Genomic DNA, 21644 nt, shown 5'->3' on the forward strand with positions numbered 1-21644 from the left:
GCTTCTGGGCGTCCGCTGAGGCGGCGGTGCAAGGGAGCACTTGATGCGCAAGAGCTCTCCGACGGAGCGGCCACGCTGCTCCCGCCCTTGCTTTCCTGCTGCCCACGCATCGAGAGCCAGACTGCGGCCATGCGCGACAGCGGGAAGGCCGTTGGCATGCAGCTTGCGCCCGAGGCGGCCTCCGCGCCTTTCCCGCACCTCTCCTGCTGCTGCCCCTCGATGGCTGCTGATGCTGCCTTCGCTAGCACGCTTGCAAGCCGCTCCTCCCTTCGCGTCGTCCGCTACCCGCTCGCCGCAGCACGCAAGGCGCGCCTCTACCGTGCGACACCGGCGTGATGGTAAAGCGAGCAGCAGCCCCCGGGTGCGCTAGCGCTGTCGCCTCTGCACGCAACAGGCGGATGCAGCAGCGTGCAGGACGCATGCATGCATGACAGCAGGCGCATCTCAGGCGGCGTCTGCGGCGGCGTCGCGAGGGGCAGGCACGGGACGATGCAGAAACATGCATGGCGGCACGGGAAGGCGGAGACGGCGAAGAGGCGGCGGAGGCGGCGCAGGGCGGCATGCGGCGTGCGGAGGCTCCTGTACCGAGCGTTCGGCTGCCGCTCCCTCCTCTTCCCGTCTGCTCGCAGCAGTGCAGCTCGACGTGCCGACCACGGCACCAGACGCTAGCACGACACTTGGAGCCGTGGGCCGAGGCTGTCGTCGGCACAATGCACCATGCTGGACGAACGTCGAGGGAGGGACAAAGAGCGGTGGTTGCACCGTTGCCGAGGCGATGCCGCGGCGCAGATGCCGCAAGCGGCGGAAGCATCCTGAGGCTGGCTGTGGTGCTGTGCGCGGCGCGCTCGCGGCACCGACGCCGCTCGGAGCGGACCAACCCTCGTTCCCTCCGGACGAGCGCCGCAGCGGCACCGCTGCCGCCTGCGCCGCGTTCCGATCCGCGCGCACGCCTTGTTTGGACAGCATGTTTCGCCGCCGCAGGACAGCGCAGGAGCGGCGCACGGGAGCGCCTGCCGACGCTGCGCTGGCCGCATGCGAGACGCGGGCCGCCCTTCTGCGAGCAGCATGACGACGAGGCTTCGCTGCCGCTGAGTGTGCTGTTCCGCCGCCGCATCGCCCTGCTGCGGCTGTCTATGGCCCTCGCTTTCGGCGCCCCTCCCGCACTGAGACGGCCAGTGCAGCAGCTGTCATGCATCGACCCTGGCGCGTCGACGCGCTCGGCGTCGTCGACACCGAGCCGATGCGCGCATGCTCGCAGGCTGCATGCTGCCGCGCGAGGCTCAACGGCCTTCCCATGCGCCAAGCGACGCGAGGCGTACTCCTGATGCACGCAGCATCGAGCCCTCGTCGCTGGATGGGCTGGCCGAGGCGGTGCCGCGCACCACCTGCGGGGGAGAGATAGAATGTCTCGCTCGCTCCGCAGCGTGCTGCGGATTTGAGCTTCAGCAGGGCAGCAGCATCGGAGCAAGTCTGGGAAATTCGGGCCTGTGCAGCCGCGTCTCGCGCGCCACGCCGCTCCGCTCTCGAGGCGCAGGCGAGAGTCATGGCGCACGGAAGCGTGAGACTGCGCCGCCTCCCGCCCCCGTTCGCATCGAGCATGAGCACGTCGTGGCTGGAGAGAGCTCGGCCATCTCGAGACCCCCGCCAGGTCGCTGCTCCACGTGAAGCAGACCCGGCGTGCCCAAGTCTGAGAGCAGCCACGCCAGCCGTGGCTGGCTCCGGCGCGGGCAGGTGAAGGCGAGCGCGATGCGGGAGCAGCAGCGGCCGCGCAGCAGCTGCACCTGCTGGGTGCTGCTGCTGCGAGAGCCCTGAGCCCTGCAGCACGCTCGCTGGGCGGCGCCGACGTGCATGTGCATGAATTCGACCGTCCGCACGCTGGCACGCAGCGCATGAGAGCAGCCTCGCAGTGGCCGCAGTAGCGCGCCGTGCCTGCGTGGGCCCAGTGCTGCGGCATGCATGCCTGTCGCCCCGAAAGACGCAGCGGCCGGCGGCAGAGCGCAGGGGCAGCAGGCAGCAGCAAGCCCAGGCAGCAGGGCAGCGCGCGTTGATGCACGCTGCGTGTCGAACGCCGGGACCGGCCTTATTTTGCGCAAGACGCGGCAGCAAGAGCAAGATGCAGAGGCAAGAGGAGGTGCAGCACAGAAACGCCATCGCACATGCCGACGGCGCACGCCTTCCCGCGGCTCGCGGTGTGGCAGACCAGAGAGATGCCCGCGCCGCAGGGGGGCTGACTGCACGGGCGAGGGCCACGCTGTTGCGCGCTGCGCCGCACGCGCCCGCGTACGCGCGCGCGCCACCCTCACCCACGCGCAGGCGCGGACTGTCGCACCACCGCCTCGGGCCGCAAGAGCCAGAGGCCTCCCTCTCGTGTCGCCACGTCCAGCACGGATAAAGGAAGCGTCATCTGATGCCGCAGGAGAGTAAGATTAGCTCCGATGCCACAGCGCTTCGCTAGCGCAGACGATGCACGGGCGCAGAAGGCGCGCGACGCGCGGGATGCGCGGGTGCGGCGGCGCCCGTGCAGCGCGCAGCGGCTCGGAGGCGGCGGCGCTGACGAGGACGCTGCTGCTGCTCTCTGGCGGCTGGTCACCGCACCGCACCGCCTCGCGCTGCTGGTGCTGGCTTGGCGGTGTCGCGACGCTGCCCGCTGCACTGCACCCTCCTGTGCCCACGCTAGCGACGCTTTAGGCTGTGAGGCCTCGACGCAACTTGCCGGAACACATGCAGCCTGGCTTGTCCCTGCACAACGCCAGGCACAGCATGCCGATCGACAGAAGCGGTCCGAAGGGTCAGGTCATGCTGTCTGCCAGGGACTGGCGTGCACAAGCGCGAGTCTGAGCCAGCCGCAGGCCGCAGTCGCGCGCGAGGAGATCTCCTACCCGCGGGGACCAGTCGCTCGGGCCGGCACTCTGTCACTTGCCACCGACTGCGGAAGCGCCGCAGACGTGGGAATGAGGGAGGCGAGACAAGCTCGGGACGCCTTGCCCAAGGCAGGCAGACTGGCGTCGGGGCTGCGAGACCGTGCTTCCTCGAGTCAGGCTAGGCTAGGCTGCTGCGCTTAGCACGCCCGTTGCGGATAGCAAGCGTCTTCCGAGCAAGGACTGGAACGTGACAAAGCATTCTGATTCTATCTCCCTCCACCTCACAAGCGCGTTGCCGCGCCTCTCTCTCTCCTCTATATCCGGTCGCACGGGCACTCATGCCTTGCCACCAGAGTGAGCGCTCTGGCGGTCGACGCCACCAAGGCCCTTGCGCGTCTGGTTGACGCCGTGCGCCTTGAGGCGGATCGAGCTCGTGGCGATGAAGCCGCCGGCAGCCTCGACGTCGAAGCCCTCCACCACGTCCATGGACGCAGCGTCGGCGCTGTACAGCGTCTCGGACGACGAACGGCCCTCGACGATCGTGTTGCCCTTGTACAGCTGCAGAAGGCGCGAGGTCAGTTCTCTGCAGCGCCGCCAGGCTGCTCAGGCACGCTCACCTTCAGGCGCACGTCGCCGTTGACGTTCTTCTGGCTGGCCGGAATGCACGAGCGCACAAACTCGCACTCAGCCGAGTAGTACAGGCTGCGGGGACCCATGTGAGCCCGACTGCATGCGTTGCACGAGGTGCAGTGCACTCACCCGTCGTAGAGCTGCTGCGAGAAGCTCTTGGAGAGCATGGCGTCGCGCAGCTTGCGCAGCTCCTTGTCCATGACGAGGCCCTCGAGGGCAATGTGCGCCGTGCGCAGAATCGTGCCGGCCGGCGTCTCGTAGCAGCCGCGCGACTTGAGGCCGAGCAGGCGGTTCTGTGGCAGGTGTGAGCACGAAGCACGACGTGGCCCTGGGCGCGCGCGCGCAACACGCACCTCGACAATGTCAATGCGGCCAATGCCGTGCTCGCGCGCGAGCAGGTTCAGCGTGTCGAAGATCTCGACGGCGTCCGTGACCTCCTTGCCGTTGCTGCCAATCTTGACCTTGGTCGGGATGCCCGTCGTGAAGGTGATGACGATCTTCTCGGGCGTGTCGGGCGCAGCCTCGGGCGACTTGATCAGGCCCCACATGTCCTCCGGCGGCGTGTGGTCCGGGTCCTCGAGGATGCCGGCCTCGTACGAGCAGTGCATGGCGTTCTCGTCTGCGGCAGTCACGCTCAGCGTGCTGTGAGGCACAGCACATGCCAGAGAGCACTCACCAGTGGACCACGGCTTGGCCTTGCTCTGCGTGACCGGGATGCCCTTGGACGCGGCGTAGTCGAGCAGCGCAGTGCGGCCAGCGAAGCGGTTGTAGAACTCTGTGCGATCGCAGCGAGCGTGAGCGGCGGTCTCTCAGCGGAACCTGGCGCACTCGGCGACGGAGGAACTGCCGAGCACTGCCCGCCTCCGTCTCTGTACCACACCGCTGCCGCTCAGAATCACTCGCAGGTCAAGCGAACCTGCCGGCTCTCCTAGCGGAGGATCGCGGCACTGCGGCGCCAGCAGGGCAGTCATTGCTGAGCTGCACCGCATCGCCGCGGCAGTCTGAGCGCCTCAGGCGCCCCGGCGGCAGAGCCTGCGAGTGCTAGTACCTCGCGCGTCCGCTGGCTCTCCTGGGTGCGCGGGCAGACCCCTCTCCCTTGACCCCTGCCTTTGCCGTGTTCGCTCAGCTCCGTCTCTTCCTCCCTTGCAACTCACCAGCCATACGCCAAGGCGCGATCACCTTGATGTCAGGCTTGAGGCCGTAGAATGCCAGCTCAAAGCGAACCTGGTCATTGCCCTTGCCCGTGCAGCCGTGCGCCACGTACTCGCATCCCGTGCGCGCGGCCGCCTCGATCATGCCGCGCGCAATGACGGGGCGCGCGAGCGAGGTGCCGAGCAGGTACGTGTCCTCGTAGATGGCGTTCACTTGCACGGCGGGGTAGATGAGCTCCTCGATGAACTCGCGACGCATGTCCTGTGAGAGCAGTCAGGCACTGCGCATGTGCGATGTGAAAGCAGCAGGCTCACCTCGAGGATGAACTCCTTGGCGCCGCACTTGAGCGCCTTGTTGCGCGCGACCTCGAAGTCCTGGGCGAGAGGAGGGCGTGAGTTCTGGCGCCAAGGCGAGGCTCTGTCTTTGCGCCAGGTGCAGTGAGCGAGAGCGCGCGCCTCGCAGGCTCTCAGCCTGCGCTCGCCCCCGAGGCACGGGCAGCCGGCGAGGCACTCGGCTCTGCCCGCCAGGCGGCGCCCCTCTGCAGGCTGTGCGCGCCTCGTGCGCCGCACACTCACCTCGATCTGGCCGACGTTGGCCATGAAGGTGACGACATCGTAGCCCTCGTCGATGAGCCAGGCGAGGATGGTGGACGTGTCTGCGTGCGTGCGCACTGATCAGCCAACGCTGCGCCGGCCAGGCAACTGATAAGCGCATCGCGGCGCCAGCTCCACTCACCGAGACCGCCGGAGTAGGCGAGCAGGACCTTGCCCTTGGCAGCAGTGGCGGCAGACATGATACAGTGGCTGCGATGTGTGTTGAGGGATGCGGTGTGGGTGTGGTAGTGGGAGGGGAGAGGAGATGGGTGCGCCAGAGGCTGGAAGAAGCGCGAACTCGCCGAGCGCCGCGGCGCCGCGGCGCACGCCAAAAGTTGGCCCGCCGGCCGCCGGCCGCGCTCGGATGCGCCGCGTGCGTGACTCGGCGCCAGCACCACAGATGCAACAGCGCAGGCAGCCCCGCACGATTCGTTCCGTCGCCAGCACCAGCGAACCCTCAAAGGGCGCTGCAGCCCCTGGTCCGATGTGCTGCTCGAGCGCTCCAAAGGGGCGAGGGAGGCAGCGCTCAAACTTCGAGAGGCGCGCCAGCTCGGCGCGCGCGCGCGCGCGGCGCTGTCGGCCGGCCGCGCCGCTCGGCCACGTCGGGCACCGCCGGGGCGCGAAGCACCAGCCTTGCTTTCGTACGAGAGCTCCGCTCGCGCTCCTCCCCCCCCCTTGCCTCCTGCTGCCTCGACCGGCCGCTCAAGCGACAACGACGGGCCAGAGCAGCACTGTATTGCTCTCAATATCTCCGGGACGGTCCTGGGGGCTGAGTTGCACGGCTCTGTGCCGTGGTCATGTATGCATCAGACCGATGCCATGAGCCCATCACGGCTGCGTGACGCTCAGACTGCTGGCGCTGCCTCGTCTTCTTGATCAACGCAGCGGGCAGTGAGTGCGACAAGCACAGCTGCTGAGCCTCGACGCAGAGTCAGCAGATGTCTGTCTCGTCAGAAGTGCCCTGCTGCTGTGTCTTGACTGCGCGGCTCAGACCGATCCGAGCAGAGGGGTAAGCGGGCCGGCCTCCTCACGCAGAAGCGCGGGGCGCGTCCCCTCCGTGCAGCAGCAGCAGCAGCAGCAGCAGCAGCAGCAGCAGCAGCAGCAGCAGCAGCGCGACGCGCCGTGCCCTGTCGTCCGGCCACCACCCACGTCTCACGCTTCACATCCACCACGCAGCTCGCGTCGCCATCGCAGTCACACGGCAGTGAGGTGTGGAGCACAGCAGACGGGCAGCGACGAGCAGCAAATGCATTGGACGCATGGGCAGCGACAGTGACCGCGTCGAAGCGGGAGGGGAGCAGCAGGGGATGGCTCGTGAGCGAGACGTGAGCGCGGCGTTGCGGGCCGCTTTTCTCGTGGTCAGCTTGAAGCGACTGCCGAGACTGTCGTGTGGCGTCGAAGAGACAGGGAAGATGTGAGCTGCCTGCTCCTCTCAGTGGAACGCAGCCTGGTTGGCAGTGCAGCTCCACGGTGCGCCCACGCCCTTGGCAAAGCTGGTGCAGCGGATGAGGCTGTCAGCGACGCACATCTAGCTAGCGGCCAGCGGCCGGGGGGGGGGTGGGGGGGGGAGGGAGTCACTCACGTCGCCATGAGGTCCTCGGCGCTTGCATACACGCCGCACACGAGCAGGATGGCGCCCAGCACGATGGCGCCGCCGTTGAGGAAGGACCAGAACTGATGGGCGAGAGCGGTCAGGAGCGGCAGAGCGCGCGAAGCAGCGGGGTCGCGCTCACCAGGTTGGAGCCCTGGTACCAAGGACGCTCGTCCTTGAGCAGCATGAACCACATCAGTCCCGGCGCCCAGATGGAGAAGCAGGAGATGAACAGCGCCGAGACTGCACGAGGCGCGAGGTCAGTTCTCTTTCGACGACGTCGCGCAGCCCCCGCGGCCTCTGCTCACTCAGTCCGAGAATGCCGCCGAAGGAGGGAATGGACTGCGCCACCACCCAAGCGATGAGCTGTGCGAGAATGCATGCGTCAGCGCCGGCCGCTCGTCTCGCGCCGTACAGCTCTGCCGACGCACCGTGAGGAAGAGCACGATGAACAGCCACATGGCGTAGCTCTTCTTGGTGCGGCGCGCAGCATCCAGGCGGTGGATGCCCGACGAGTAGATCTTCTCGTGGATGTACACTGGCAGAGGGCGTCAGACGAGGCGAAGGAGAGGGGGGGGGGAAAGGGTACGTACGGGCGGCAGTGGTCGTGTTGATGGACCCCGAGATGAAGATGACGGGCAGGGCCACACCGAAAGCCACCTCTGCAGAGGCGCAAGAGCAAGGGGAGAGGTCAGCATTGCGACCGGGGAGCACCGCAGCGCGCTGCGGTCACGCACTCTGCACCATAGGACTGGCGGACAGGAGCGACGGGCTCTTGACGTCGTTGCCCACGAAGACGTAGATGACGGCGCCGATGGTCGTGTAGAGGAAGATCTCGGTCTGGCAGCCGAGGGCAGTCAGCAGCGGTCGACACGCGTCTGGAGCGCAGGAGGCACACGCACCAGGCCAAGCGTCCACAGCGCCTTCTTGTACTCGGCCGGGTGCTTGAGCTGCGACGACATGCTCGGCAGGCACTGTGCGAAGGCGTACGCGAACGCAATGTTCGTCACCGCCAGGAAGGCCTCGGCAAACGTGGGCTGCTCGTCCGCCGGCCGGAAGGCGTGCCACGTGGTCGCGCCCATGCCGCCCGGCTGCTTCGTGGCCTCGATGCCCGTGGCGACCATCGTGATCAGGATGGCCACCGAAATGCTTAAACAGTCAACATAGCCCAGGATAGACATGTCGTGGAAGTTGGTGGGCAGCGCGAGGATGTAGAGCAGCACGGCACCGATCATGGAAAAGACGATGCTGCAGATGGCCTGCAGTGTGCGAGGCATGAGCGAGGAGCAGCAGTGAGAGAGGGTGATGGACTCACGTTGGTGGACAGCACGTTGAACGCAATCACGCTCGTCAGCACGTGGCTCGCCGTCGTGAGCGTGAGGAGGAGCACAAAGGACACGGCAAAGTAGACGTATCCGGCCTTGCCGAACATCAACTTCCCGATGCCGGGGTAGTCCATGACCTCGGGGTAGCGAAACTTGACTTCGCCGACGTTGAGCGAGCAGTACGTCGCCAGGAAGCCCATGAAGATCGTCAGGATCACGCCGGGCACGAGACCGAGCGTGGCCATGCTGGCGGGCATGGAGAGGGAGCCGAGCGCGATGGCTTCGACGATGAGGCAGATCGTGAGGCGAGGCCAGGAGAGCCTGGGCCAGCAGCGTGAGCAGTGCTGAGCGCCGACGAGCAAGACGCGCGCGCGATCTCACGAGTGGAACTTGGCATTCGTCTCCTCGAGATCCTTGACCGTCACTTCATAGCCGCCCTTGATGGAGCCGGGCGTGGAGTCGGGCACGTACTCGCGCTGGTACTTGTCGCGGTACTCCGTCATGGTGGACGAGGCGGTCAAGAGGTGGAGCAAAGAAGAGTGCAGGTGAAGCGCGAGGGCAAAGCCAGTTGCGTCGCGGCGAGGCTGGTGTGGTAGAAGGCGAAGAAAAGAGCAGAGGACGAGCTCGGCAGAGGAAAGAAAAGATGAGGAGCGAGCCGACCGAGGCCCACCGGGTCGAAGCTCGCTTTATACCCTGCACCCACGTCACACGACCGAGCAGAGATGGCTATATTTGGCTGCCTGTGCGTCACTCACCCGCCGCACAGGCCCTGAGCGCGGCTGAAGCTGGGGCCTCGGCGTGAAATAGACTCGGCGAGAGGCCGGCAAGCTTGCGCCCACCTCCTCACCTCCTCTAGATAAGCTCAGGAGCACGGCTCCGGGCGGCGGGCGGAATCAAATGAAGCGAGCACTGCCGCGGCGGTGGCTGCTTGCGCCTCAAGGGGCTGCGGCCGCGAGGGCTTCCTCTTCTTCCTGAGCCGCGACAGCGCTGTATTCAGCCAACAGGTGCGCTGCCGATGATGTGTCATCTCGGCTCCCCGCAGTAGAGTGTATGAGCCTAGATCCGTGTGACGTGCTCAGAGCTCGTAGCGGGAGTGCGGCAGCAGATGTAGGGGCGCCCGGCACCCGGGCTGTCGAGGGGGCTCGAGAGGCCGAGAGGCGGGGAGCATCCCATTGCTCTGCAGCCTGCAGGCAGGTCATCAGTGAGGCTGCAGCTGCATCCCATGTCGCGTGACGAGGCCGAGCTGTGCTCAGCCCCGACCGACTACGCCCACGCGCCGCATGCCGCACTGTGCCGCCCGCCATTCACTGGCCGCCAGACAGGGGTGCAAGGCTAAAAGCAGCGGAAGTGCCGCTGCGGCAGAAGAGGAGGCATGGTGTGCTTGCTGTCCATCGGTCGTGCGAGAAGGAGGGGCAAGAAGAGCGAAAGAGACGAACCTCATCAGCGAGCGAAGGCAGAAGGGAGCAAGCGCCTCGAGCTTGCTCAGGGGCCTTCGTCAGGGGCACGCGGCTGGGCGCGTCACGTGAACGCCGCGGCGCCGGGTGCCGAGTGCCGAGGCTTCAGTGGGGCGCCGCGCCGCCTCCACATGGCCTGCCTCTCGTCCGCCTTGGCTGCGCTCCACCATCCCCTCTCTCATGGCATCTCTGGCCGCTCACGCAGCGCTGCATGCCTCTCTCTCGCCGCTGCAAGATCTGCCGGCGCGTCAGCAGGCACTGCAGGCGGACGTCATCGATGCAGCAGCAGCGGCGACCACACAGCGTGCGCACGTCGAGCGCGCTCGCAAGGGTGTCGATGCTGCGCGCTTGGCGCTGAGCGGCGGATGGCTCAAGGGGCTTGGCAAGAGAGGGAGAGAGCGCAAAGAGGCGCTGCGAGCCGTGAGTGGACTCATCAAGGCCGCACATCTCGTGGCGCTGAGCCGCGGCACAGGCGCAAGAAGCCCACGCAGCGCAGCTCGAGACGCTCGCGAACATCGAGCGCCGGATAGAGAAGCTGCGCGCGTTCGACGAGGATGTGAAGCTGGGCATGTCGAAGCGAGAGGCGCTGCTTGGAGAGATCGATGCGTGAGTGACGCGCAATGAGGCGCTCGGGCGGTGTCCTGATGCTGCGACACAGCATGGACGACGTGCTTTTCGCTCGGTGCTCAGGCGGTACGTCCCGCTCCTGTCCGCCTCCTTTATGCGCCGGCTGATGTCTCGCATCCTCAGCCTACCCCGACGTCACCTCCGCCGAGGTACGCTTCCTCACGCTGCGCAGCGCAGCGGAGCTTTTGCGCGCCGAGATACCGCGCGAAGCACGCGCTCGCTCCCATGTCTCGGGCGCCGAGAAGGCGGCAAAAGAGATGGTGAAGGAGCTCCAAGCTGCTTTGCAGCATGGAATAGATGTCGGAGTCGCTTCAAACACCAAGTACACTCGACAAGTACGCGGCCTTTCCCTGCCGCTTTCGAGTCATCGCTGATGTCGGTTTCGAGCAGATCGGACGAGGAGCGACACCCCACGTTACGGCCAAAGGGATGGAGCCCCGGGTCCGCACCGCCAAGATCCTGTCCGGACGCATGTACGAACGCATGGCTGAAGCACGCGTGATCCAGCCCGAAGTTCGGCCTCTGCCTACACTCGACATCGTCGAGCTGTACAAGCTGCCCGGCCGACGACGACAAGACTCACTCAGCGAACAGGTGAGCCCGCTCCCCCGCCTCCATGCACAGTACTGTGCTCGCATGCTGACACCGCAGCAGGACTTTTGTCGATCCATAGAAGCGAGCTATGCACAGGCAAGACACTGCGCCTCGCATTTGCGTTACGGGCTGCGAGCGTCAAACGCGCGCGAAACGGCCGCCCGAAGCGCGTTGAGAGCGCTCGAGCTCGAAGTGCTCGCGGCGCGAGAGGCGCTGAGGGAGTGTCGACGCGCCGTGGTGGCGGAGGCAGTGCGTGTCGGAGAGACGCAGTTGCTGCCGAGAGCGGAGAAGCACGGGGGGAGGGAGGATGAGGTGGAGCAAGGAGCGAGAAGGAGATTGAGGGAGGTGCTGAAGCAGTGCAACGAGCTGGGACGCGCGGCGGATGTACCGCCTGAGGATGAGGATGGCGCGGGATGGGACTTGCTCATGGCCTGAGGACGCCTCCCCTTCTCTCGCCACGCGTGGATGGTCAATCTATACCCTCACCAGTCCATCAGCACGACGTAAGGGGGATAGCGTGGGTATGATTGCTATGTACTGCCAGCCCTGGCTGCGAGGGGAAAGACTACAAGACACGATCTAGGGGCACGAACGAGGCCAGCGGGTCCGAGCGAAGGGATCGAGACAAGAGTCATGGAGCGCAAAGGAGGGCGAAAGGGGCAGACGCTGTGGGATGAGTGTGCTGGCGGGCGGGCGCGAGTGGCTGCGTCCGAGGAGAGAGATGATGCGCAGGTGAGAGGGCACGGAGAGGGACGGAGCAGCGGGGTTGGCGAGGCCCTGCGCTCTACGTCGGAAGATGCATCGGGCGAGGAGATCGGCTCGAGGCAAGGCAAGCGGCACGTCGTCAGAGGCGGCGAATCTCTGATTTGTGCGCTTGACTTGTTCTTGGCGATGTCCAAGCTTGCACTTTGTCCATGTTGCCTTGTTCTGTGCTCTCTCTCTCTCTCTCTCTCACTGCGCAAGAGCAGCGCGCGAAGGCTTGCGCTTCGGCGTGCGAGCGCGAGCTGCCGCCGAAGCAGGCGACGAGGGCATCGGCGGTGCGCCGCTCGTTGCAGCGGCAGCCATAGCGGTGGCCATGTTGGGCGAGCTCTTGTGGCGCTTGACGGCGCGCGGTTGAGCGCTCTCGTCTCCCAGCGGGCTACTTGCATCGAGCGAGACGGAGCCATCCCGACGATCCTCCCAGCGCGGGCCCGAGCGACGGGCGGCGCTCGTCGAGGCGGTCATGCCCTGCGAGCCAAAGTCGCGCACCGGCGATCCCTCGTATCCCGCGTCCGCAGCAGGCGATCCCGATCCGTAACCGCGGAGGGGAATCTTGTAGCTTCCACTGGGAGCGACTGCCGCGCACAGCTCGTCGGCATCCTCAATGCCGTAGTTGACGAAGCTGATCTTGCCGGGGCGAGGGTTCTCCGGCTCCGGAGCGTACTCGGGCGCAGCGCGACGACGGGCAGTCTTGCTTCCTGAAGCACTGCTCGTCGTAGAGCTGCGCGCACGAGAGCCAGAGGCGTACTGCTGGGGCATCTCGGGCATCGGCGGCTCAGCTGCAGAGGCACCGAGACGACGATTGCTGGCGATCTTGCGGATCGTGGGCGTGCCGGTGGGCGGGCTGCGCAGGTTGGGAGTGCTCTTCTGCTTCTGCGGCGAGCGCGGCGGCGAAGGCGGTGCCAGCGAAGCGAGCGAGTTCATCGAGTTGGGCGCCTTGTGAATGCCCTGTTGGCGCTGCATCGGCTGTTGCTGCAGCGCAATAGGCGCAAGCGAAGGGTTGCCAAACACGTGGCCATAGACGCTGGCGTCGACGGCATGCTGTTGCTGAGCGGGCAGCGCAGAGAGACCAAGTGCGTTGCCGAGGCCGTTGCTGGGACGACGAGCGGCGCCGCTGATGCTGTTGCGCGGCGCACCAAGCGTCATCGTCGAGTAGCTGAACGGCACCTCTGCGCCGCCAGCCGACTGGGCAAAGTCGTCGAACATGGGCGCGTAGTTGAACGACGGGCTTGCGCCAGGACCAGGCGCCAGCGGGTGCATGGGCGTGATGGGCGTCGGCAGACCTGCGCTGCTCAAGCCGGAGCTAGAGTTGCGACGCTGGCCCACCGGGCTGGTCGTCGGCTCGTGTGCCTCCATACCGTACAGCAGCGCAGCCTGCACCGCACGCGCAGCGCGCTCACTCGACTCCTGGCCGGTGAACTGCTGCGAGGGCGTGACGAAGTCGGAGTAGACGCCGAGACGTGCGGCCGTGTGTTGAGCAGTGTAGACGCGCTGCAGCTGTGCTACGCGGTCTTGCTGCGCCGGCGTGAGGTTGGCCCACGTGTGCGAGAGGGGGAATGTGGCGCTGCGAGAGTGCTGCAGGCCAGGGTACGGCAGAGGCTGGCACATCTGCGGCGCCGACATCGAGCCTTGAGCAGGCGCAGTGTTGACGGGCGCAGGCTGCGGCATCTCGCCGTCGTGCGTAATGGCACGACGCTGGAAGAGCGCTCCCTGCTGCGGCGCACAGGCGGCAGAAGCGAGACTTCCCTGGGCCGCAGACGAGGAGGAGCCGCCCGCTCCGCCTGCGTTGCTGCTGGACGAGAAATTCTGCTGCTGCTGGTCTGTGTCCACAGGCTCGTTTGTAGCATCCCAAGCCACGTCCTCGAAGAGGTTCTCGAGCTGACTGCGCGTCGAGGCAGGCTCGGGCAGCGTGGTGGCGCGCTGCAGCTGCGGCGCACTGATGGTGGAGCGCAGAGCACGCGGCGAGGTGGCCTCCTCAAAGAGACCGGCTGCCGAGCCTCCGGGCAGCGAAGCGGCGCCGGGCGAAGGCGGCGAGACCTGCATGCCTGCCATGCCAGCTGGAGCACGACGAGTGCGGCGCAGCGAACGGCCGGAAGTGGCCTTGAGCCAAGCGGCGTCGGGCGAGTCTTCGTCGTCCGAGTCGGCTCCGGCCAGTGCGGCAAGGTTGCCGGCAGAGTTCCACGCGGGCAGAGGCGCGAAGGTGGCAGAGGCAGAAGGCGCGTTGGCGCCGTAGCTGCTCTCCGACGACGAGCTGTGCGAGTCAAAGACGAGGTCGTCGACGTGCAGGCCGTCGATGGAGTACTGCGGCTCTGTCGTGGAGTGTCAGCCAACACGACGGCGCGGCACACATACGGCAACCCTGTCTGCCCTCAGCTCTCGTCACGCGGCGCACTCACCAGCAGCAGCGCCCCACAACTTCGCCGCCGTCTCGCTATGCGCCTGCAGCAGCGGCGTCCAGCTGAAGCTAGGGCTGGCCTCGCCGGCAAAGCCCTTGTTGCCGAGCAGGTCGAGATGGCTCATCGCCACGCTGGCGTCAAAGGAGAGGGGCGAGAAGAGGGCCGAGTCTGCGGCAGCGGTGCCCGTGGCGGCTGGACTCTGCGGCGAGCGAGCGCGCAGGGAGGAGGAGAAGTCGGAGGCGTCGGGCTGCGGGAAGCGTGCGTGGGGCATGCTGGACCGAGGCGAAGGGGAGGCGCTACTTGTACCAGTGAGCCAATCGGTGTGAAAGCAGCTGAGCGGGCGCCGCAGCGGACCGTGGCTTGCCTGCTGCGCCCGCATGTGACACTCACACGAGGGAGAGGGATGCGGCCGGGCAAGCTACGGAGAGCACGCCGCGGGCGGAAAGGGTCCAGCCGCCGCTAGGGCTGGGAAGCGGGAAGTGGAGGGCAGGGCCAGCCTGCAGAGGGCTACGGAAGAGGCGCGACGATTGTGGGAGAGGAGCAAGGAGCGTAGGAAGCGGCGGGCAGCAAGGTGCCGTCGCTGGTCGGGGCAAAAGGACGTCGGACCGGAAAGGGCAGCACACGCGCGAGCAACGAGCGGGCAGCCACGGGAAACGCTGCGACTGGCGGAGATACGAGAGGAGCCTGCCTCTTGCAAGAGATGCAGCAGTCGAGCGTGAGAAGAAGGAGAGGAGACGGAGGCGAAAGAGTGTGGGAGAGGGCAGTGGGATGCAGGGTGGAGGCGGGAAGGAGGGCAGGATGGAGGCGCGGCGCCGGATGCAGCCCAGGCGGGCGCGGGCGCGCGCGCGGGGCGGCCACGCGCGCGCGGCAAGCGGCGCGGCAGCGCCAGAGACGGCAGCGGCAGCCACGCCGCGCCCCGCGGCAGGTGTTGGTCTTCGACGCGCTGCCGCTGCCCGCTAGAATCCGCAGCAGCAACGCGCCGCAGCGGCACTCGCCGGCATCGGCCTCGTCTGCGTCGTCTGCGTCGGCGGCCGGCACAGGCAGGCAGGCTGCGCCATAAGTTGGCCCGCAGTACCACTTGCGCCCGCTCTCCGCAGGCGCCGCAGGGGGCCGAGGAGGAGGAGGACGTGCAATGGATGCGCGGCGAGGGAGCAACGCGACACCCGCGGCCGACTCCGCCCTCGAGCCTCCGACACCGCTGCATGGGACGACGCAGTCGCCTGCTGCAGCTGCTGCTCGCCTCGCACCTCTCCTGCTGCACTGCAGCGGGCTCGGCATTCGGCTCACCTGCCGAGCAGCACGCTCGTGTGTCTCGCTGCTCGTGTGCGCGGTGGCGCCGTGTCGAGGCACCTTCTCCCTCTCATGGAAGCGTGAGAACGCCACTTGCGACATGCCCATCCATGCAGGCACACTTCGCAGCGACGCAGCGACGCCGCATCGGCTCGGCGGCGCTGGCGGCAAGTCGGCCCACCCGCTCCCCGATGCGCGGCGGGCAGGGTGCGGCGACGATGGGCGCAAGCCGTGGCCCCTGGCGCTGCGGCCCGGGCATCGGCGCCAACGGCGAGGCGCTGCTGGCGCTGGGGGACGAGGCCTCCGAGTCCGAGTCCAGCTCAGCATGACATCGCAGCACCTGCGCTGCTGGGGTCGACACTCCTGCTGCGCACAGCATCATGCAGGGACATGCAGCGCAGCAGCGTGCCCGCAGCTGCGGCCGAGACCTTCCCCATGGACGGGCATCGCGACGCCTCGAGGCGCAGCACGGGCAGAACAGCAGTGAAGCCGTGCCTCCGATGCCTCGAGTAGTGAGACGGGCCGTGTCAGCACCACGAGCAGGCCCGCCCGACAGCCCCCCGAGCAAGCAGCTGCGCTGCACAGGGGCAGCGCTGTGTGGAAGACACTTGAGAGGGAAGATGAGATGCTCTGCCCTTCGTGCGCGACGAGGTGGGCTAGCTGCATGCACCGCGGCTCTTCACGTGCGCGACAGACACAGGCGAGATGCCTCGACTCGACTGCGCGACACGGCGTGGATGCATCGCTCAACACCGCCTGCCGCCTGCTCGCCGCTGCGGCGTGCCTGCCGCTTGCTCCGTCCGAGCTTGCGCCGGCGCAGCACGAGGCAGCAACCGGCCGAGGCTACTAGTCCGAGGCAGAAGCCCAAGAGCCGGACGGACTCACAGAGGCCGAGGCGCAGGTCTGCAGTTGCTGAGCAGCGTGCTGGGCGAAAGGGCGCGACAGACCGCGTCGCGCCGCCGCCGCCGCGCGGCCTCAGCGCGCAGGTGCCGGCACGGCCTCCGGCATCCGCCCGAGGCTTTCGCTGCGACAAGCCCGCACGCTGAGCTCGGCATCCGGACTGCGAGCAGCGCTCGGACAGCCTGCCGTCGCTCGGGCGAGGGGAGCAGTCTCTCAGCACGCCGGGAGCGCTGCACAGCGACGCCACTCGTCCGCCAGCCGGCGGCTCGTCATGCTCCGAGAGGGTCCGCTCGCCCGCCTCATCGTGCTCACGCAGGCAAGATGGAGGATGCCGCGAAGCCCATCCGGCGACAGCGCAGCGTCAGGCGCTGGCGACATGCCCGTCGGCGAGCGTGCCTTGCGCTCGGGGCGTTGGTGCGACAGCACGCAGCGCCGTGGCGCTAGCGAGTTGTCATGCGTCGCTGCGAACTCGGGAACGGGAGCGGGCATGCGCAGGAGCGACCACGCCACCGTCAGCGTCAGCGTCGGGCCAGTCAGCGACCAGCTGGGCCAGGCCACACGAGAGAGGTGGAATGGGACGAGTAATCATTAACAAAAGGGTGACTGCGCAGGACCATGTAGGGTGGTGCGCGCGCAGCCAAGGTCAGCGAGCGAGCGAGCGGGCGAGGTTCTCGTATCCTACAGAGTTGGGTGTATAACAAGGGGAAGGGAGGGAAGTGGGAGTGGTCCGATCAAGACATACATACGAAGAAGATGTGTGTAGGTGTGTGCAATGTATCGCCGCGTGCGGAGCGAGTCTGAAAGAGGGGCCAGAGGAAACGGCCACCCGCGAGGTAACTTCTCCGCACGAGAGAGGACGCGCGCGATGCAGATGATGACGGGACGACAGTGAGGTAAGTTGGGTATGGAATGGACAAGAACGAGAGAGAGGTGGAGGGGTGAGCGAGCGGTGGGACTACCAAGACGAGATCTATCAGTGTATGTGGGGCTTGCGCTGGTAATAAAGAGAGAGATGGAGAGGCCGAGTGGTGGATGAGTGACGGCGCCTAGGCAAGCTTGGGCGAGGGACCGAGCGGCAGGCTGGGGTGCGCAATCGTCGCGTTGACAGCGGGCGCCGAGACCGTCTTGGGCATGCTGCTGACGGCCGGTGCGGCGCTGACCATCGGGCGCGGAGCAGCGGGTGCAGGCGCGGCGGCGACGCCGGCGGGCTTGACGGGTGCGGGGCCAGCGACGGGAGCCATGGGACGCGCGGCGAGAGCGGCCTTGGCGGCCTGGGCAGCCTGGTTCGCCGGCACGGGACGGGCGGCGTTCTGTGCGGCAACGGCAGCCTGGGCAGCGGCGGCGAGCTGCGCGCTCGTCAGCGTGTTGGTGCTGACTGCCGGACGGCCCGTGGCGCCGTCCACGCGCGCGGACTGCCCGCCGCCGTTGGAGGAGAGCAGGGCGAGGCCGAGCATGCCGTGCGAGCCCGAGTGCAGGTAGTGGTAGCGCAGGCCGTTGAGGTTCTTGTAGCGCTTGCCGCACGCGCCCACCTGGCACAGGTACATCTTCTCCACCTTGTACTCGGTGTTGGCGGCGAGCGCGGCGGTGGCAGCCGTGCGCGGGCTCGTGGGCGCAGACGACGTCGGCGTCGGCGTGCCGGAGAGCGCGGGCGAGGCCGCGCCAGCCTTGGCAGCGACGCCAGTGTTGATCGTCGGGCGTGCCGGCGAGCCGGCGACGGGCCGCGTGGGCGTGGCGGCGCGCGAGCCGGCGGGCGTCTGCTGCATCTGCTGCGACGGCGGCAGGTTGTTCTGGTTGCAGTGGCCGTGCAGGCGGTGGTACTTGAGGCCGTTCATCTGCTTGTACGCCTTGTCGCAGCCGGGCGCCGGGCACTTGAACGGCTTGTCGACGACGAGCGTGGCGCCGGGGCGCGAGATGTGGCTCTCCGGTGCGGCACCGGCAGCGACGGCGGCGCCGGCAGTGTTGATGCGCTCACGCTTCGTCGGCGGCTGCTGGGCGGCGCTGGCAGCGGCGCCGCTGCCGCCCGAGGGGAAGAAGAGATTCGGCGGGGCGCAGCTCGGCAGCGTGTTCTCGGCATCGAAGCCGCCGCGCAGCGACAGCGACGAGAACGAGGGCGTGACGCCGCCGAAGAAGGCCGCGTCGTCGGCGTCGCCGATGGGCGTGCCGGGGATGGACGAGTCGGGCGTCGAGAAGGGCGAGTTGACCGAGTAGATGGACGGGGCGCCGCCGGCGCCGGCACGGCCGACGCCGCCGTCGATGAGCGCACGGCGCAGCGACTGGTGCACGGCGCTGTTGCTCGTGCCGCTCGAGTACTGGCCGAAGCTGCGCTTCTTGCCCTTGAGGCCCGCAGCGCCGGCGACGGCGGGGAAGGCGGATGCGTCGTCGAAGTCGGCACTGCGGCGGGCGCTGGGAGCGCGCGGGCTGGGCGGCTGCGACGACGACGAGGCCGAGGAGCTGCTGCCGGAGTGGTCGTCGTCGGACATCATCGTCGGCATGTCGTCGTCCTCGAAGCGCACATGGCACTCCTCGTAGTGCTGCAGCAGGTCGTGCAGGTCGTCGAGCGCCTGGCCGCAGCAGGTGAAGTCGCGACAGAACGTCGTCTCGAGCTTGCGCGGCATGGATGTCGACGGCAGCGCGGTCATGTCCGAGTCGACGGAGGAGGCGAAGCGGTCGGAGAAGCGGTCGATGGAGTAGTCCATGATGCTGGGGCAGGGTCAGCAGGTGCTGACGAGGTGACCGCGTCGTGTGCTGCGGCGGCATGCTCCACCGACGGCCGCCAGTCCACCAACGAGGGCGCTCCGCCATCTGGCGACGACACTCACTCAGCAATCTCCTTGCCCGTCGAGAAGGCCATGGCCTCGCGGAATGAGGCGCTGTTGGGCGTGGCGAAGCTGCCGGGCTTGAGGGCGCCGAAGGAGTCGAGGTGCGAGGGCGAGCGGGCGATGGCGATGGGCGCGGGCATGATGGGCGAGGGGTGGGTGTGATGGAGACGAGGGTGATGGATGATGATAAGCGAGAGCGAGCTTGAGAGGTCGGGTCGGGGACGGGTCGATTAGGTGCGCAGTTCAGGGAAGGGTGCGCTTTTGGGGGGCGGGCAGACAAGGTGCCTTTTGAAGCGTTGCTGCAGGTGAGCAAGCTAAGAGGTGTGGGTGTCGAGAGTCGACTTTTGGGGTGCGGACGCCGGGTGCGCAGTGTAAGGGACGGGGTGAGGCTGGAAGCGGGGGTGGGTGAGGGCAAGAGGCAAGCAGCATCCGCGCGAGGCGGGTACGGCGCGGGCGGGCGCCGTGCGGTGACTGGCTGCGCGCGGCGGCCGCGCCTGGGGGGCAGCGCAGCCGGCGCCGCGACGGTGTGAGGCGAGGGGCAGCGCGCGCGCCGCGCGCCAGCCCGGCCACACAGGCGCAGCGCCCGGGCGTGAGTGGTGCGCCGCGCCCGCTGTGCCGTCACACTGCGAGCGTGCGAAGGTCGGGCGGCGCAGCGGCAGGCCGGCAGCCGCGAGCGCAACGTCCAGCCGCGGCAAGGTCTGACGCAGCATGCAGCGCCAGTGCCCGGCTTCGCTCCTGTTGGCTCTACACTGGCGCCACGCCCAGGGCCATTGCCACTGTGAGCGGCACCTGGGTGCGCCCGCGGCGCGCCTGCCCGAGCGCTTGCACGCTAGGCGCCGCACACTGCCGCTGCGCCTGCGCCGTGTTGAGCCGCCGGAACAGCTGCGCGGCGGAGTTTGAAGTGGTGAATCTTATGCCTGCGCAGCCGAGGGCCACGGCACACAACCCGTCTCGGCGCACGCGCAGGCGTTCTGGGCCAAGAAGCGCGGCGGTGCCGGAAACGGGCCCGCGCCAACGGCTGCAGCCACGGCGCCGCGACGCTCGGGCGGCCGAGCTGCACGCTGCAGTGGGCCCTGCGCCGCCGCCGCGCCTCCGGAGCGGGCGCATCTCCGCCCGGGCAGCGTGGCACGGCACGGCGGCGGCGGCACCGGCAGCGGCGCTGGGCGCGTCCACTGAGATTCGCGCACAGCCGGTCCGCCACGCCGGCTGCGCTCCTCTTTCCACGGGCGGCTTCATTTTGGCGCTGCGGGCACCCTGCGCCTACTTGCAGGCTGCATGCCTGCAGCCGCTCGAGGTGATCCGCCGGGAGCCTTGCTGCTGCTGAGCCTCTCTCCGCCGTCCCGAAGAGCGCGCCGCGCCGCCTAGGAGGTCCTTCCCGAGATGGGCTGACGCGGCCTCTTGTCCGTGGCTCCTGAGCGCGTGCGGCGAGGGGCGCAGAGTGCAATACACTGTGACTCTCCTGGCCTAAAGGGCAGCCACAGCGGCGAGAGTGCGCTGCGAATAGACACGGCATGACGTCGGAGCCGAAGCGCGAGGCGCGGCTCTCGCGGCCCCGTCGACGCTGGGCGCCTCGCAGGCGCCCAGCGTCGACGGGGCCGCGAGAGGGGCGGTGGGCCGGTCCCGAGCGCCATGGCAGCGGCTTGGCCACAACCGCGGCGCCCGACGGCTCCCCTCGCCTCGCTCGGGCGACCTCCTCCATGATTGGCCCGCCTTCTCTGGCGACGAATGGACGACGAGGGACGCCGAGCAAGCAACCTTCGGAGGCGTCCCATGCGGGCACCCTCGGGCTCACCTGCAGCGCCGCCATTGGATTGGCGCTCAGAGCGCAGCATGCAGGCGGCTTCTGGCTGCATCTCGTTGCATGCTTGTGTGGGTACAGCTGCAGCGCCGAGTGCGCTAGGAGCAGCGGGAGGGGTGCGCAACAGAGACGCAGGCATGCGGCGCGGCGCAGACGCCGCACCCGCACCGCAGCTGCGCAAGCCAACGACCCGACCCGGCATCGCCTCGCCGCCTGAGGCTCTGCGCCAGCTGCACTGCACCCGACGTTCTCGCAGTGCCAGCAGGCAGCATGCACAAGCCTCCAGCTGAAGCCGGCATGCACGAGCAAGAGCGGGTGCACGGAGCGGGCTCGCACCCTCACTTGCCGCACCGCCGCCCGCCGCGACAGCCGCCACGATGGAATGCTCCGCGCACCGCACCGCCGCAAGAAGGGCGAGGCTGGACCCACATGCCAGCATGCAGCACCCCGCTCCGAGTGGGTGCACTTGCATGCTGCACGCCCCCGCCACCGCTCGGCACGCTCGGAAGCGGCGAGGGCTGCTGAATCAACAGCATGCCGCCGTCCGAGCCTCGCTGGGTGCGCGCTCGGCGTTGTCGCCGTGCGGATCCGGATGGGCGCGACGGCGGCGACGCCCACGCTCTCAGACAGCGCCCGGGGTTCAAGCGCGCGGGTGGCGGCTGCAAGTGCGTCCGGCGCTGCTGCCGCGCTCGCGCCTCTCCGGAGAACTCGACGCTGCGAGACGGAGCCAGCCGTGTGGCTCTGGCGCTGCGCCGGAAGAGTGGCGTGTGGTGTTCCGGGCGGAGTGCGAGCCACGCCGCCGCCGCGCCTTCGCCCTCGGAGCCGAACGCGCCTTCGCCATGGTCGTCTGACCGC

General features: G+C 68.1%; 6 protein-coding genes across 6 annotated transcripts; 2 read left to right on the plus strand and 4 right to left on the minus strand.

Annotated features, from left to right (window-relative positions):
* Window positions 1-3116: 3116 nt before the first annotated feature.
* FA09DRAFT_310340 (putative ARG1-argininosuccinate synthetase) lies at window positions 3117-5723 on the minus strand. The gene is made up of 9 exons (XM_025740627.1): window positions 5379-5723; window positions 5219-5298; window positions 4958-5017; window positions 4646-4904; window positions 4168-4266; window positions 3845-4110; window positions 3621-3784; window positions 3479-3563; window positions 3117-3419 (listed from the first exon to the last, which is right to left on the minus strand). The coding sequence occupies exons 1-9, from the start codon at window positions 5434-5436 to the stop codon at window positions 3198-3200; spliced, it is 1293 nt and encodes a 430-aa protein (XP_025596960.1). The 5' UTR covers window positions 5437-5723; the 3' UTR covers window positions 3117-3197.
* Window positions 5724-6590: 867 nt separating this feature from the next.
* Window positions 6591-8871, minus strand: FA09DRAFT_81972 (N amino acid transport system protein). The gene is made up of 10 exons (XM_025745852.1): window positions 8534-8871; window positions 8143-8473; window positions 7730-8086; window positions 7565-7667; window positions 7421-7489; window positions 7259-7365; window positions 7136-7193; window positions 6970-7070; window positions 6819-6910; window positions 6591-6729 (listed from the first exon to the last, which is right to left on the minus strand). The coding sequence occupies exons 1-10, from the start codon at window positions 8653-8655 to the stop codon at window positions 6669-6671; spliced, it is 1401 nt and encodes a 466-aa protein (XP_025596961.1). The 5' UTR covers window positions 8656-8871; the 3' UTR covers window positions 6591-6668.
* Window positions 8872-10291: 1420 nt separating this feature from the next.
* On the plus strand, window positions 10292-11520 carry FA09DRAFT_82079 (hypothetical protein). Its single transcript, XM_025745853.1, has 3 exons — window positions 10292-10568; window positions 10624-10827; window positions 10888-11520. The coding sequence occupies exons 1-3, from the start codon at window positions 10491-10493 to the stop codon at window positions 11260-11262; spliced, it is 657 nt and encodes a 218-aa protein (XP_025596962.1). The 5' UTR covers window positions 10292-10490; the 3' UTR covers window positions 11263-11520.
* Window positions 11521-11778: 258 nt separating this feature from the next.
* FA09DRAFT_340045 (hypothetical protein) lies at window positions 11779-14253 on the minus strand (the record flags this gene model as incomplete). The annotated part of the gene is made up of 2 exons (XM_025744281.1): window positions 11779-13895; window positions 13983-14253. The coding sequence occupies 2 exons, from the start codon at window positions 14251-14253 to the stop codon at window positions 11779-11781; spliced, it is 2388 nt and encodes a 795-aa protein (XP_025596963.1).
* Window positions 14254-16741: 2488 nt separating this feature from the next.
* FA09DRAFT_331160 (hypothetical protein) lies at window positions 16742-19399 on the minus strand. The gene is made up of 2 exons (XM_025742893.1): window positions 18992-19399; window positions 16742-18872 (listed from the first exon to the last, which is right to left on the minus strand). The coding sequence occupies exons 1-2, from the start codon at window positions 19129-19131 to the stop codon at window positions 17219-17221; spliced, it is 1794 nt and encodes a 597-aa protein (XP_025596964.1). The 5' UTR covers window positions 19132-19399; the 3' UTR covers window positions 16742-17218.
* Window positions 19400-20611: 1212 nt separating this feature from the next.
* On the plus strand, window positions 20612-21231 carry FA09DRAFT_331161 (hypothetical protein). Its single transcript, XM_025742894.1, has one exon. The coding sequence runs from the start codon at window positions 20822-20824 to the stop codon at window positions 21077-21079; it is 258 nt and encodes an 85-aa protein (XP_025596965.1). The 5' UTR covers window positions 20612-20821; the 3' UTR covers window positions 21080-21231.
* The last annotated feature ends 413 nt before the right edge of the window (window positions 21232-21644 follow it).

This window comes from Tilletiopsis washingtonensis, assembly GCF_003144115.1.
Source record: "Tilletiopsis washingtonensis strain MCA 4186 unplaced genomic scaffold FA09scaffold_16, whole genome shotgun sequence".
NCBI classification, from domain to species: Eukaryota; Fungi; Basidiomycota; class Exobasidiomycetes; order Entylomatales; genus Tilletiopsis; species Tilletiopsis washingtonensis.

Coding starts and splice junctions, on each gene's coding strand:
- FA09DRAFT_310340 (XM_025740627.1), bottom strand. CDS start 5,436: ATGTCTGCCGCCACTGCTGCCAAGGGCAAGGTCCTGCTCGCCTACTCC. Junction 4,905..4,957: donor CCAAGGAGTTCATCCTCGAG/GTGAGCCTGCTG, acceptor CTGCTCTCACAG/GACATGCGTCGCGAGTTCAT. Junction 4,111..4,167: donor GGCCAAGCCGTGGTCCACTG/GTGAGTGCTCTC, acceptor TGACTGCCGCAG/ACGAGAACGCCATGCACTGC.
- FA09DRAFT_81972 (XM_025745852.1), bottom strand. CDS start 8,655: ATGACGGAGTACCGCGACAAGTACCAGCGCGAGTACGTGCCCGACTCC. Junction 7,668..7,729: donor CGCTGTGGACGCTTGGCCTG/GTGCGTGTGCCT, acceptor CTCGGCTGCCAG/ACCGAGATCTTCCTCTACAC. Junction 6,911..6,969: donor GGTACCAGGGCTCCAACCTG/GTGAGCGCGACC, acceptor CTCGCCCATCAG/TTCTGGTCCTTCCTCAACGG.
- FA09DRAFT_82079 (XM_025745853.1), top strand. CDS start 10,491: ATGGTGAAGGAGCTCCAAGCTGCTTTGCAGCATGGAATAGATGTCGGA. Junction 10,569..10,623: donor ACACCAAGTACACTCGACAA/GTACGCGGCCTT, acceptor GGTTTCGAGCAG/ATCGGACGAGGAGCGACACC. Junction 10,828..10,887: donor AAGACTCACTCAGCGAACAG/GTGAGCCCGCTC, acceptor ACACCGCAGCAG/GACTTTTGTCGATCCATAGA.
- FA09DRAFT_331160 (XM_025742893.1), bottom strand. CDS start 19,131: ATGCCCGCGCCCATCGCCATCGCCCGCTCGCCCTCGCACCTCGACTCC. Junction 18,873..18,991: donor ACGGGCAAGGAGATTGCTGA/GTGAGTGTCGTC, acceptor ACCCTGCCCCAG/CATCATGGACTACTCCATCG.
- FA09DRAFT_331161 (XM_025742894.1), top strand. CDS start 20,822: ATGCAGGCGGCTTCTGGCTGCATCTCGTTGCATGCTTGTGTGGGTACA.